The sequence below is a fragment of the Streptopelia decaocto genome (assembly GCF_964273445.1).
Source record: "Streptopelia decaocto genome assembly, chromosome: 13".
NCBI lineage: Eukaryota > Metazoa > Chordata > Aves > Columbiformes > Columbidae > Streptopelia > Streptopelia decaocto.
The window spans coordinates 8,164,448-8,176,840 of record NC_138668.1 but is presented as its reverse complement, the minus strand read 5'-3'; the positions used below and the strand labels follow the sequence as shown (position 1 = coordinate 8,176,840).

The 12,393-nt window shown below is 43.4% G+C and overlaps 1 protein-coding gene across 10 annotated transcripts in view; it reads left to right on the top strand.

Annotated features, from left to right (window-relative positions):
* The window catches only part of MAPK8IP3 (mitogen-activated protein kinase 8 interacting protein 3), a 59,195-nt gene that overhangs the window by 35,209 nt on the left and 11,593 nt on the right, over positions 1-12,393 (top strand). For 5 of the 10 annotated variants that reach the window (XM_082064470.1, XM_082064469.1, XM_082064472.1 and 2 more), the window contains 11 exons: positions 712-769; positions 1,817-1,969; positions 3,567-3,648; positions 5,082-5,233; positions 5,842-5,898; positions 6,367-6,537; positions 8,167-8,293; positions 9,114-9,209; positions 10,614-10,775; positions 11,696-11,861; positions 12,194-12,379. In XM_082064470.1, the coding sequence (XP_081920596.1) occupies positions 712-769; positions 1,817-1,969; positions 3,567-3,648; positions 5,082-5,233; positions 5,842-5,898; positions 6,367-6,537; positions 8,167-8,293; positions 9,114-9,209; positions 10,614-10,775; positions 11,696-11,861; positions 12,194-12,379 (1,410 nt within the window). The remainder of the gene's footprint in view (positions 1-711; positions 770-1,816; positions 1,970-3,566; positions 3,649-5,081; positions 5,234-5,841; positions 5,899-6,366; positions 6,538-8,166; positions 8,294-9,113; positions 9,210-10,613; positions 10,776-11,695; positions 11,862-12,193; positions 12,380-12,393) is intronic. The other 5 variants (XM_082064468.1, XM_082064476.1, XM_082064474.1 and 2 more) reach the window with 5 other exon arrangements.

The following is a 12,393-nucleotide window of genomic DNA, read 5'->3' as shown; positions in this document are numbered from 1 at the left end:
ATTGCAGTCGTTGTATGTTGATGCCCAAGTGCAGTGTGTCTGATGTAGATGTTTGCTTGAGTGTGGGTCTTAAGCAGTAGGACTGGGACTTCATATTTGAAACATCTGTGAGAAAGCTGTTAAAGGCAGAGCAATGGACAGTCTAAACTCCTGTTAATTTTTTTTTCTGGTGGAAGACTGATAATGGGAATCCTTTCACTTGCATGAAGCTGGTCACAACCATGATCCGAAATCTGCACTGAGAAACATAAAATTTGACTTATACTAAGAAAGAGAGAAAAATCACTGATGTGCAGCTCTGGCCAGCAATTTGGACAGTGTTCTGCTGTCCTCCATGAAAAACCCATTAACTTCTACCTTCTCTCTGTACAAGTGATGATAAAAAACTGTTGCAATAGCTCAGGACTGAACTGGGAGTTACTGACTCCCCTCGCTGGTGTTAGGGAAGCCCTCCTCTGTCCCCCTCATGGGGGTCTGTGGAAGCTGGGGTAAGAAGCTAGGTCTGCATTTGGGCTCTTTAGAGAAGGACACGTGGGTATCTTTGCTTGTGCTGTGTGGTCTTTCAGCAAGAGGCCCCCCACAGCAGGACACAGAAGCCTAGGGAAGCCTAACAAAAGTGATTTATCTTCCTCAAGCATGAGTCAGGCAGTGCCACACAAACTTCATATTTCTGGGAGAGGAGAATGAAAACTGCCTGGCCTTTCTTTTCAGGAATGGGCAAAGAAGTGGGGAATCTGCTCCTGGAGAACTCGCAGCTGCTGGAGACCAAGTAAGGAACGGTTGTGTGCTCTGACCTGCCTACGTATTTATAAGTGAGATGTCTTGAAGTAGGTCTTACCCAGAACTCCTGCCTCACAGGGGCTTGCTCACTTGTGTGACAGTTTCTCTTGAATACTTGTTGTTCCTTTAAATGTAGAAAAGGAATTGCTCTCCTGCACATCTTTCCTGTTACCTTTTGCGGGCATTTGGGTGAGGTCTCTGGGCATGTGCTGGTGGGGTCTGATCCCAACTGAAATCAATGGCAAGCTTTGAACTTCAGAGGGAATCTAGATGTGGGTCTGAGCCTCTGTGAGGGTGTTGCTGTTTATAAGCTTTTATTTGCAATGTTTGCTATTTGGAAAGACAATTTTCTTACTATTGAGAAGAGTTTTTAAAGATTTAATAGTTGATAAGGGAGAAGCAGACAATGTAATGGACTTACTTTTTGAGAAAGGCTGGCAAAGCAGATACTAAGCTAAGCAGCCAGGAAGAGGAAGGCCAAGTACTCCTAGGGTAGAGTTGGAGAACTTACTATAGGAAGCTGCTGATTTTAAAGATGTTAAGGTATTTTGGAGCTGATTAGAAGTGCTTATTTATATCACCATCATCCACAATTATCCACAATTACAGATAATAGCAGTTCTGAAAGGCATGTTTCAGACCTTCATTCTGTTAAAAATAGTTTTGAACCTTACGCAGATGCCAGGTTACCATACACCTGCCTTTCTGCAGTATTCTGCCATCTTAAGGAGATCTTGGTCTGACAGTCAGGATACAGGACTGGACAAACCTCATCCTGACCAGTTGTGGTGATTTACGGTTGGACTCAGTGATCTTAAAGGTCTTTTCCAACCTGAATGTTTCCATGATTTCCGTGTTCTTCTGCAGCTCCTTCTTGCCAAAATCTACTTTTCCATGGGTTATAGCTGGACTGATTTGTTTAAATACACTCGTTTCAACTCTCCTTGTAGTGCCTGTGACTTTAGTTTCAGGTCTCTCTTATGGACAGCTGCTGGTTTTGGGCATTTTTGCTTATTGTCCCTTTCACACCTTTAAGAAATGCTTTGAACGTTGTGAAGAATGATTTGATTGCCAAGGTGGACCAGCTGTCTGGAGAGCAAGAAGTGCTGAAGGGAGAGCTGGAAGCAGCAAAGCAGGCCAAAGCCAAAATGGAAACCAGAGTCAAGGAGCTGGAGGAGGAGCTGAAAAGGTGAGTGATTCACACCCTGCCCCAGGGTGCTGGGAGCACACCAGTGATAAACCCTCCTCCTCTGTTAGTTTTGCTGTTTCCATCACGGAGGTCAGCGTTGGAATTCAAAGGTAATTCAAGGCTGATGGTAGGTGGCTGAGATATTTTTAGTGGTACGTTGTTTTTATTGGAGTAGAACATGTTATTGAATGTAGGAAAACCTGCAGAATTTGCCTCCCCAGGACTAGGATTCTGCAGCAGCAACTGCGAATCCAGGCTCCCTGGAGGGAAGTGTTCAGAGTGTCCATCTGCAGTTTGAAACAGAAAAAAAGAGAAGGGGTGGGAATTTCAAAACCAATCGCTTTCAAGGAAACTGTCAAGAGCACTGTCAAGAGCTTTATCCTTGCAGCAGCCAGGACAGCTCTGAGAGGGATGAATGCCCATTCATTTTATGAAAGAGCTAATACAAACTCCCACAAACAATATTTAAATGTCAGTATTGTTAATTGTTTCGTTGTTCATGTTAAGAATGAGAAGAGGCAGAAGAGATGTTAAAGTCCCATGCAAGTAGCATGTGGTGAGATAACACTGTATTTTCCATTCAAACTAGAGCAAGCGAAGCCTGAATAACTAGCAAAGCCTGTGATGATTTCACATCCTTAAAACCAAAGATGACCCGCAGGGCTCAAAGCAGCAGAATTGTATTTCGACTGGCTGTGCATTGCACTGTGGTGTCTCAGTTCAGAGGACAGTGCTTATTTTGCAGCTGGAATTTGGAAGGTTGCCCTTGTAATCTGAGTGCAGAATCACCAAAATTAACACAAATTGGTCTCTTCATTGTTCAAAATGTCTGAAATAGAAGTAGTCTCGCAGCAGTGGAAATAGGTCTGATTTTTTTTTTAAATGCTTGTTTAGTCTCTCGTAATATATGTTATATATATATTATATCTATTATACAGTAGGGACATGGACTTTTAACTGGCAAGTGCGAGTTTTTAGGAGATGAAGGCAGCAATTTTTTTTCTGCCTGTCTTTGCTGTTAATAAAAGTGCTTGTAATTCAAATGGGACTGCACGGCTGCACCACAGTATGGAGGTTAAAGAAATTAAAGGCACTCAGATAAATACTTTAAATATTTTATTAACACACATTTGGTGTTCTCTTCTTTACCATTATGGCAGACCGTCCTTCACAATTGAGACTTCTTTCACTGCACTGAAAGCAGAAGTAGCCCCAAAGAACATAAGCCAGCATTTTCACTGCTGATAGAGGCTCGGTTTTCCCATGGTTCAGATCTCATCAAACATTTGAACATAGATCATTGCTCTAAAATAGAAATGGGCTGGTCCATTCCAGTGGTGTGTATTTTAATGCTTACATCAAATATTCCAAAGAAATGGTGTGATGTTGGTGAAGCTGTTCAGAGTAACGTGCTGCAAAAGGGAAGGAAAAATACCAGAGAAGCATCTCATAAGTTGGACACTTAGGCTGTGGTTTGAAAATGTTTCCCTGTGATGCATGCAGACACACCTTCCCAAAGATGCTTGTCCTCCCAGAACACCTCAGGGCCACCCATGGTATCACTTGCTGGTTTGATGCCTTTCTTCCTGTTTCCTAGAGTGAAATCTGAAGCGATCGTTGCCCGACGAGAACCCAAAGAGGAGGTGGAGGATGTAAGCAGCTATCTCTGTACAGAATTGGTATATTACATTACTAAAATGCCTGCGGGGAAAGGGGGTTTATATACTTACTCTATCTTTCTTCATATATCTGGGTCCTGAGATGCAGATTGATCTTTGTTAACAATGAGGGCAGCTGCAGGTTTTTGCTGATGAGCTTTGCTAATAGATGCCGTGAGATTACCTCTTCATATGACTTTCAAACCATAGTTTGGCACAGATATGCACTGACACAAGTGGCAATTACCGTGCACAATGTGATTTCTGTAGAACAATGTCTGAGCAGTGTCCCGCTCAGCACCTTCCTGTTTTATCTAGGTCTCCCTAATTTTTGAGGTAGAGGCTTTTCAACAAAGACCAGCTGTAGGGAAAAAATAAAATAAGGCAAACTGAACTGCTAACAGAGATTTTACCTGTAAATATCACTTTGCTGGGACAGGAAATTAGATACATTTCTTTTCAGTATCACTGTGTGTAGAAGATACTGGAGCAGGTTCAATTCTATCCTAATTTTATTGACTTAACTGGGGTGAACTTGTTCTGTTGAGAATTTGGGCAGATAAGAAAATTTTCAAGTTGTACTCATGAAATGCTCAGGAGCACTGGATTTCTTTTAAGCTGAACTGGCAAGAGGTCTATTTTTTTTAAATAATAAAAATTGTTTGTAAAATTATTTTTAATTTATATGCTTCTTGCTTTGACTGGTCATACGTGTTTATTCCAAGCCCAGGGAGGCTGTAGAAGGACTCGGTTAATTTGCGCTATTCCAGCTCTCAGTACTCACCACACAGGCTGAGTTTGGGAATTGCCACAGTTCAGGCACAACCCAGTGCCACTGCCTAATAATGAGCTCCCAAAATCCTACGATTTCTTTTGGGGCAGGTGTTTTCCCCGACTTAGCCGTGTTGTTCTTGTTTTCCACTCCTCAAAAGGGACAGACAGAATCTCATTTCTGTTGCCTCCAAAGCCACATGTGCCCTCGTTGGAAGGCCAGGTTGTATCACCAAAGTGGAAAAGGCCGTTCTTTAGTTTCTTGTGCCCTACACCTTTATCAATGTGTATTAACAGAACATCTCCTTCCTAGTCCCCTTGAGGGGACAGGTGGCATTATGTGGTGCTCCTTGCTGCTTGGGGCTGGATTTACTAATGGACTAAAACTTTGGTTTCCAAACTTCTGGACCAACGGACCACTCTTAGCTCTCGGGATTCCTTGCAGACTATCAAAGCACCTTGCTGACAATAGTACCTGGGTGGGGTTTTCAGTTTGGTGGTGGTTCTAATTCTAACTTCCATGGGTTTGCTGAACACCCCAGAGGTCCGTGGGCCATAGTTTGGAGATCACTTGTCTAGAATTAGCACCTCATATGCGGAAGGACAGCTAACAAATATGTCTTTCTGTCTCGTGACTTGTCCTGTACTAACATCAATCCCCTTCCATCTTTTGTTGGCTGAAGCAGTGCTCCTCCCCCCTGCAGGACAACATTCCCATAGCCCAGCGCCGCCGCTTCACCCGCGTGGAAATGGCTCGGGTTCTGATGGAGCGTAATCAATACAAGGAGAGGTTGATGGAGCTCCAGGAGGCTGTCAGGTGGACAGAGATGATCAGGTGAGACTGAACGGTGGTGAACATTTGCTATTTAGGACAGAACCTGGCCGTGTTTGACCTTGTGGTTGATGGAAACCCTACTGAGATACGGGTTGAGAAGTGCTGAAAGTTTTCCAAACTGTAGATGCTTCTCTCCTAATGCCTGATACTTTTATTCCAGAACCTGGGCTGCAAATCTCAAGTTACCATCATTATTTGGAGACAAGGGGCAGTTGCTTGTCTTGCTTGTTTCTTGTGTGGTAATTAAGCTAGGAGAAGCTGTGGGGAATAGGATTGCTTCTAATTAATTCTAAGGGCTATGGCTTGAAATGAATATAGTGCTGGGGTTTGTAGTTACCAGAACTGTGGCAATGATAATGTTGCAGGGAGCTGATAAAACTTCCAGTTGAACACACTTACTTGCACTTCATTTCAGTTTTGAAACGTGAAGTGATTGGGTGTGCTTACATTAAAGACCAGCGCATGTCAATTCCTCTGTTGTGTTTTGAAATGCATTAGAATGGATTCTGAATTTGACATGGCTTCCTTGATGGAAGTGGCCTGCTGGTTGGCAGAAACTTGGGTATGAGAAGCTGAAATTAATTTGCTTCTGCTGTCTTTATCCTTAGAGCTTCCCGTGAGCACCCATCTGTTCAGGAGAAGAAGAAATCCACCATTTGGCAGTTGTAAGTTCTTTGATAGTTTGTGTAAGATTAAGAAAAGGGGAAGTGTTGCCATTTCTACTTCAGACAGCAACTTATAGACTCTGACATTAATGAAACGTCAACTAAAAATGTTGTTAGCTGAACCCTTTTGCCTACAAGGGCTTCCTTTGTTCCTAGTGAAATTAAAATCAGATCTGAACATCTGAATTGGTTTTGTTCTGCAAGCTGAAAAACAGCAAGTACCTTGGAATAGAAACATACATACAATCAGTTTTAATACAAAACTGTTTTCAGAAAGTATCTCTGTGGAAGCTAAAAACACCTTATGTCAATTAAACTGAGGACGTAGCTCTGTGTTTGAAGTAGGGCTGTTATCATGAAGGGCTTACAGCCTCTGATTGCTTACCTGTTGCTTCCCTGTTGTGAATCGATGGTGTGTTGTGTCCCCAGGCACCTTTTATCTTATTTCTTGCCTTTTTCTGTCCCTAGCTTCAGCCGTCTCTTCAGCTCTTCCTCGAGTCCCCCACCAGCAAAGAGGACCTACCCATCAGTGAACATCCACTACAAGTCTCCAACCACAGCAGGGTTCAGCCAGCGCCGCAGTCACACCATGTGCCAGATCTCCTCCGGCAGCCGCACGCTGGAGTTCTTCCCTGACGAGTGAGTCGCGTGCTGGGTGCCCAGCCAGCTCTCCCTGCAGCTCTCCCAGATAGCAGCTTTTCTTAAAATAACCTGTTTTCCACTTTTTAAAAAGTCTGTGTGGTGTTAATATGTTTCTGTCTCTAGTGGTTGTCTCTCTCTCTGATCTTTTGCTCATTAACTACCACGGGGATGGGCTCAGCAAACTTTGTCCTCCCAAACCTATCACTGCTGTGGCTTTCTAGGCCATGATGGTTCATCTCAGCAGGGACCACTGTAGGCTTGAGTTGGCCTCACCCCTGGTTCTGCACTCGTGTTTGCAGACTGCGTGATAGACTGAAGTAGGACTTTTGTGATAGAGTGTGATGGCAGCGTTAGGACAGTGAGATGGAGTGTCTTGCCCAACCCTCCTGACAAGGAGATTAGAAGTTCTCTCAACAGCACATTTAGGTCACAATATCTGGCTTTAATCATAACAATGCTAAAAAGAGCCTCCTAAGTGTTGCTACTGTAGAGTCTTCTCCCTAGCCTTTATCTCTCTGGCATGAAGGGATAAAACTCTTCTGTGCTTTACCTGATGTCAGAATGCGTCTAGAATGTGTCAGAATGGCAAGGTTGTACAGTTTCATATATGGTATGTTTTTGTGGAAGGACTTTGGAGAGTGTCATGGTAAAGTATTAGAACTTCAGCAATAAGAAGGATTTGTTGGAAAGGTGCCAGATCAGGAGAAGAGAGATTGTCTTGTAAATTTGGATTTTATAGGTACTGCCTGCCTTTATTCTGTTCTTTTTATCTGCTTACAATATCATAGTCACTGTGTGGTGTCTGAGTGCTTTCAGCAGTGCATTAAACAATGTGACTAACCACTGTCAGAAGTTGTTTGTTCTCTCATCCTCTCCCCAGGGGCCGAAGCACGTGCAGGGAAATGTTTTGTTTTAGCAGGAGGTTGTTTTTCTTTTAAGTGTATACGCCATTATGTGTGTGTATGTGTGTGTAGGTGTTTTTGTTGTGGACTGGATTTTTTGCTGATGCTTGTACCTTGGAATGATACTTTAAAAACCTACTGAGAGCTGGAACTGGTATTCAAACAGCCTTTGTTTATATTAAAACATATCTTAAAAGCTCACAGATCAATTTTTCTTTTAACCTTTGCCAGTGTAAAGCTGGAGTTGTTCCAGCTTGAAACCAGCAGTTTCAACAGCAGTTTTCCTTGTCAGCAAAGAAAGCTTTGAAATGGACAGAAAAATAAATAGTTGACTATAATGAAGAAGGGAAGAACTCAAAATGTCTTCCTGATGGAGACATTAGATCATTACATTTTAACAGCTAAGCAAAAATTGGTGTAATCTCATAGATTCATAGGTCTTATGGAAGGTTGATTCCCTGTCTGTGAAGGGCTCTTGGAGCACTGAAGGGGAGACAACAATGGTTTGTCCTGTCACATCGCTCGGGTAACGGAGCTGCAGGTTAGGGATGCCTTTGCCTGCTTCTTAACAGTGTTTTTCTCTCTCTGATTTCCTGCATCTGTTTTCAAAGATGGATTTGGTTTGCTTCGTGTTTCTTCCCCATGTTACAGCAACACTCCCTTAACCTCCAGCTTCTGTTTTTAACCAGAGATTGAGAAGTAACGCTGGTGCTTCTCTCCTCAGTGACTGCACGTCCTCAGCACGTCGCGAACAGAAGCGGGAGCAGTACCGGCAGGTGCGCGAGCACGTGCGGAACGACGACGGGCGATTGCAGGCCTGCGGCTGGAGCCTCCCTGCCAAGTACAAGCAGGTAGGGACCGCCCTCCAGACAGGCTGAGGGGACATCGTCCCTTACAGTGAAACCTGTGAGGACCTGACTCTCCCACTGGTAGCCTTAGCCTTAGTCCTGAAATATTTCATTTAGAGGTATCATATGCGTGTTTTATGATAATTGGATTAATCTTTTCTATATGTTCACCAAAGTCAATGGAGGGGCCATTCCTCTGCATGCAGATTGCTGAAAGAACCTATCCTAAACCAAAAGTAATTCATCTTTGTCCAGAGCCCAGTATGTGTTTTTATTTCTGTGTCATCTAATGTTCACATTCAATTATATATTTCATTTATACCCTGAGAACTTTACCAATCGTTTAATATAAAAATCAAATGCAGCGCAGTTTGCTTCTACTTCTCCCCAGCAGTAACACAAAATCAAATGCCATCAGCCTCTTTTCTTAGCCTGTGACTCATTGAACTGGTCAAAGATGACCTGAAAGGAAGGAGTCTTGCCGTGTGGCTTGAAAGCGGATGAATTTCAGGCCATGGTGGAAGGGAACACCAGTGTTATGACTTCTTTCCTCTTAACAGCCCTTTGTCCATCAGCAACGCAGTGTGTAGCCTCTGCTGAGCAGAGCTGGGCACCGTGTCACAGGGAGAGGGGCAGTGTCTTGGGTCAGCTGCTCCCAGCCCTGTAGGGACTCTGCTTCACACAAGATGTGAGGTGAAGCCTCAGTTGCACCCATCTCTGAGGCTAGTAAATTGGGTTCTGCCACGTCGGTGTCATCTCTCACATCATAATCTGGTGTTCACAGCTTTGTACTGTTCTTTTTCGTCTTCTCTTCCCACCCCAGTTGAGTCCCAATGGTGGTCAGGAAGACACTCGCATGAAAAACGTCCCTGTGCCTGTATATTGTCGTCCACTAGTAGAGAAGGACCCGACCATGAAGGTACGTTGTCTCTGCATTCCATTGCGGTTCAGCAAGGGGACAGGGAATAGCAAACAATTTTGGTTGCTGAATGTGCAATTTTTACAGCAATCTCTAATTTTTTTACACTATATATTCAAAAGTCTATCTTCTGCTTCCTTTTTTGAATGGTCGTTTCTAGAATGCATAGGGAAAAGTACCTCTCTCTGTAAGGACATAATTCTCTGCTGATTCTGGTTGCCAGGTCCTATGCTTCTGTCTTACAAATACTTTTTTGAGACAACTCTTATATCAGCAACATTTTATGCTTATAAGGCTTTCACTAAGACTCCTATGGGTATAATACAAAACAATATAAAATTCATGAAAACAAGCAGGTGAAAGTAAAAATGCATTTTGTCATTCATTTTAAGTTTCCATTGTTGATGGAGATTCACTGGTAATGGGCCAAAATAATCTAGAGCAGACTTTTGTGAAGCTGTGTCTATCAATAGTGGAATATTTTGAGCAGAACTGCAGTTGAGAATGGATGGTCGTCTCTCTGCGGGTAGCACATTTATCTGCTGTAATTAGTTGGTTTGAGATAGGTAGTGTGTCATTAAGTTTATTCAGAGCTGATTTTTAGAATGTCATTGTGGTGTTTAAATTGTAAGAAAATTCTTACGCTGTTGTTTGTAGAAGGTTGGTGTGATCTTTGGATAACATTCAGCATCTTTCCTTTATGATTTTGGGTGAATGCAGTATTTGTTTCTGTAGCCCTGTGCCCAGGATGTGGTGTGCTGCTTTCTCTCCACACTCGTTCCACAAGGAGCTAAACCAGCAGAATTTTTTTTCCTTTTCTTTTTTTTTTTTTTTTGTAACTTCACTTTTTGCTGTCTTAGTTCTTTAAATAGCTCTCTAAGATTAGATAAACACTGATTTTTGGGCAAAGGAGTATGTGAGGAAGCAGAAGAGTGCAAGTGGTGCAAGGGGGACAGGAGTGCACTGAATGTGGATCCTCAGCCAAAGCAGCCACTGCCAGTTTTGGCTGAGCAGTCATGCTCCTTATACTCCAGGCTAGTGATACCTGCCATGTCCTGCATGCTCTGCTACCTCGACTTAGGAACACCAGAGTCAGAAAAATGGGAGGACATTTCATAAGCCTGTTCTCAGTTATGCACCTGATTTATTATCTTTGTTTTCTTTACATTTGTGAGTCACATCTGTTAAAAAACCAGTTATTTTTTTTGCTAGGTTACAAGAACCTTATCTTACCTCCATCAAATCTGACTGTCTCCTAGTAGGAATCAACAAGATTTGCTGTTTACAAGTAAATATTTTAGATGTTTGACATGTGTCCGCAGTTCTCTACAAAGGTGCCGGAATTTCAAGAGACCCCGGAGCCTACAGAGTTCTTGGTTTAAGATTCCTGTTTCTGTTGCTTAGCTGTGGTGTGCGGCTGGAGTCAATCTCACGGGATGGAGACCTTTGGAGCAGGAGTCTGGGAACGGACAGAAACTGGATCCTGGACGTGATCCCCTCACCTGTGATAGGGAAGTGGAAGGCGAGAACAACAAAAGTAACCATACCTCTCCTGAAAAGAAAAAGGTCAGAAAGGAAAGTGTTTGTTTGTTTTCCTCCAGTGTTTTTTCTCATTCCATCTTTGACAAGCCCCCCTCTCTCAATACCTTTGTATTATGACATATAACGCTCTAACTTGTACTTCTGAGACATTGTCTTGTGCAGCAGGGTTCTGGTGTTCTGGCTCTTCAGTAACTTTTATATGTGATTTGGGATAAATCACCCAGGATAAAATTTTCCAACTTTTGCTGTTGAGACATTTAGAATTTCGAAAAACAGTACTGATAATAAGTGTAATTAAGTGCTTGATGAGGTTGCTAGGAAGATTATGGAGTCCTCATCACTGTAAACTAAAAATAAATTCAGGCAAAGCTTTGTTAAAAAGAACAGAGACATAGCAGAGTCCATGAGTCCATTTGGTTCGGAAGTTGAAGCTCTTGAGATTTATTCCAGCTTTGGTTTTTAATAGTGTTTAGTGTTAGGGGTCTTTTTGAGAACCAAGCTGTAATTTGCAGATAATAATGCAACGTTTTATCCTTTCTGGTTTGTGGGTTTTTTTCCACACTGTCTTACACTGCTGCCCTGTAGTCTTCTGAGGTGAGCTTGCTTAAGCTGGCAGGTCAAGTACATTCCAGCTGTGTGGTGTTCTGTCTAAAGTGAACGTTCAGTGATACATTAGTCAGACATCTCGGAAGGGAGACTAATGGCCAAACTCCTCTTGCCCTAAGGAGCCAGGCAGACTTTGTGGCTGGTGTTCCGGATACCAGTGTGGTAACGTGAATGAAATTTTCATAGCTGATATTGCTTACATGCATTAGCTAGGAAGACACTTCACTCTTTGAAGCCGGCGTTGTGGTCTTTGCATGTGTAAATATTACCAAGCGCTAATACGCGCGGTCTGATCTGAGAGGAGTACTGATCATGCCTGTGTGTTTGCTCTCCTGAAGGCAAAGGAGCTCCATGAAATGGATGCCACATCCAGTCGTGTCTGGATCCTCACCAGTACGCTGTCAACAAGTAAAGTTGTCATTATTGATGCCAATCAGCCTGGCACAGTGGTGGACCAGTTCACTGTCTGCAATGCTCATGTGCTCTGCATCTCCAGCATCCCTGGTAAGTGGGGCCCAGGTGCACTGGCTGTGACCTGCACAGGGTCACCCGTTCCATCTCACTTCAGAACTAACCCTTGGACTCTGCTGCATTCGGTAACCGTCCCTCAAAACCATAACTCAGACCTTGCCTTCTTGTAGGACCTTTCCACAGAGTTCCCTCACTGTCGAATGTTTAGCAAGTGGTTCCTTTGGCACATAAAGGATGGTTTTTGGGAGCAAGTGTGAGCCTTACCCAGGTTTGGGAGGGCTCTGTAGCCAGCCTGGATGTTGATGCTGCATTTCAGTTAGCGGTGACAGCTACATTTATGGGACAATCTGTTCTTTGCCCTTCAGCGGCCAGTGAGAGCGATTATCCTCCAGGCGAGATCTTTCTGGAGGGAGATGTAAATCCTGAAGAGTCGTCTGGAACGGATGGTGTCTTGGCAGGAATCACTCTGGTGGGCTGTGCAACCCGCTGCAATGTGCCACGAAGCAATTGTTCCTCGCGTGGTGACACACCTGTGCTGGACAAGGGACAGAGTGAGTTTTGGGAC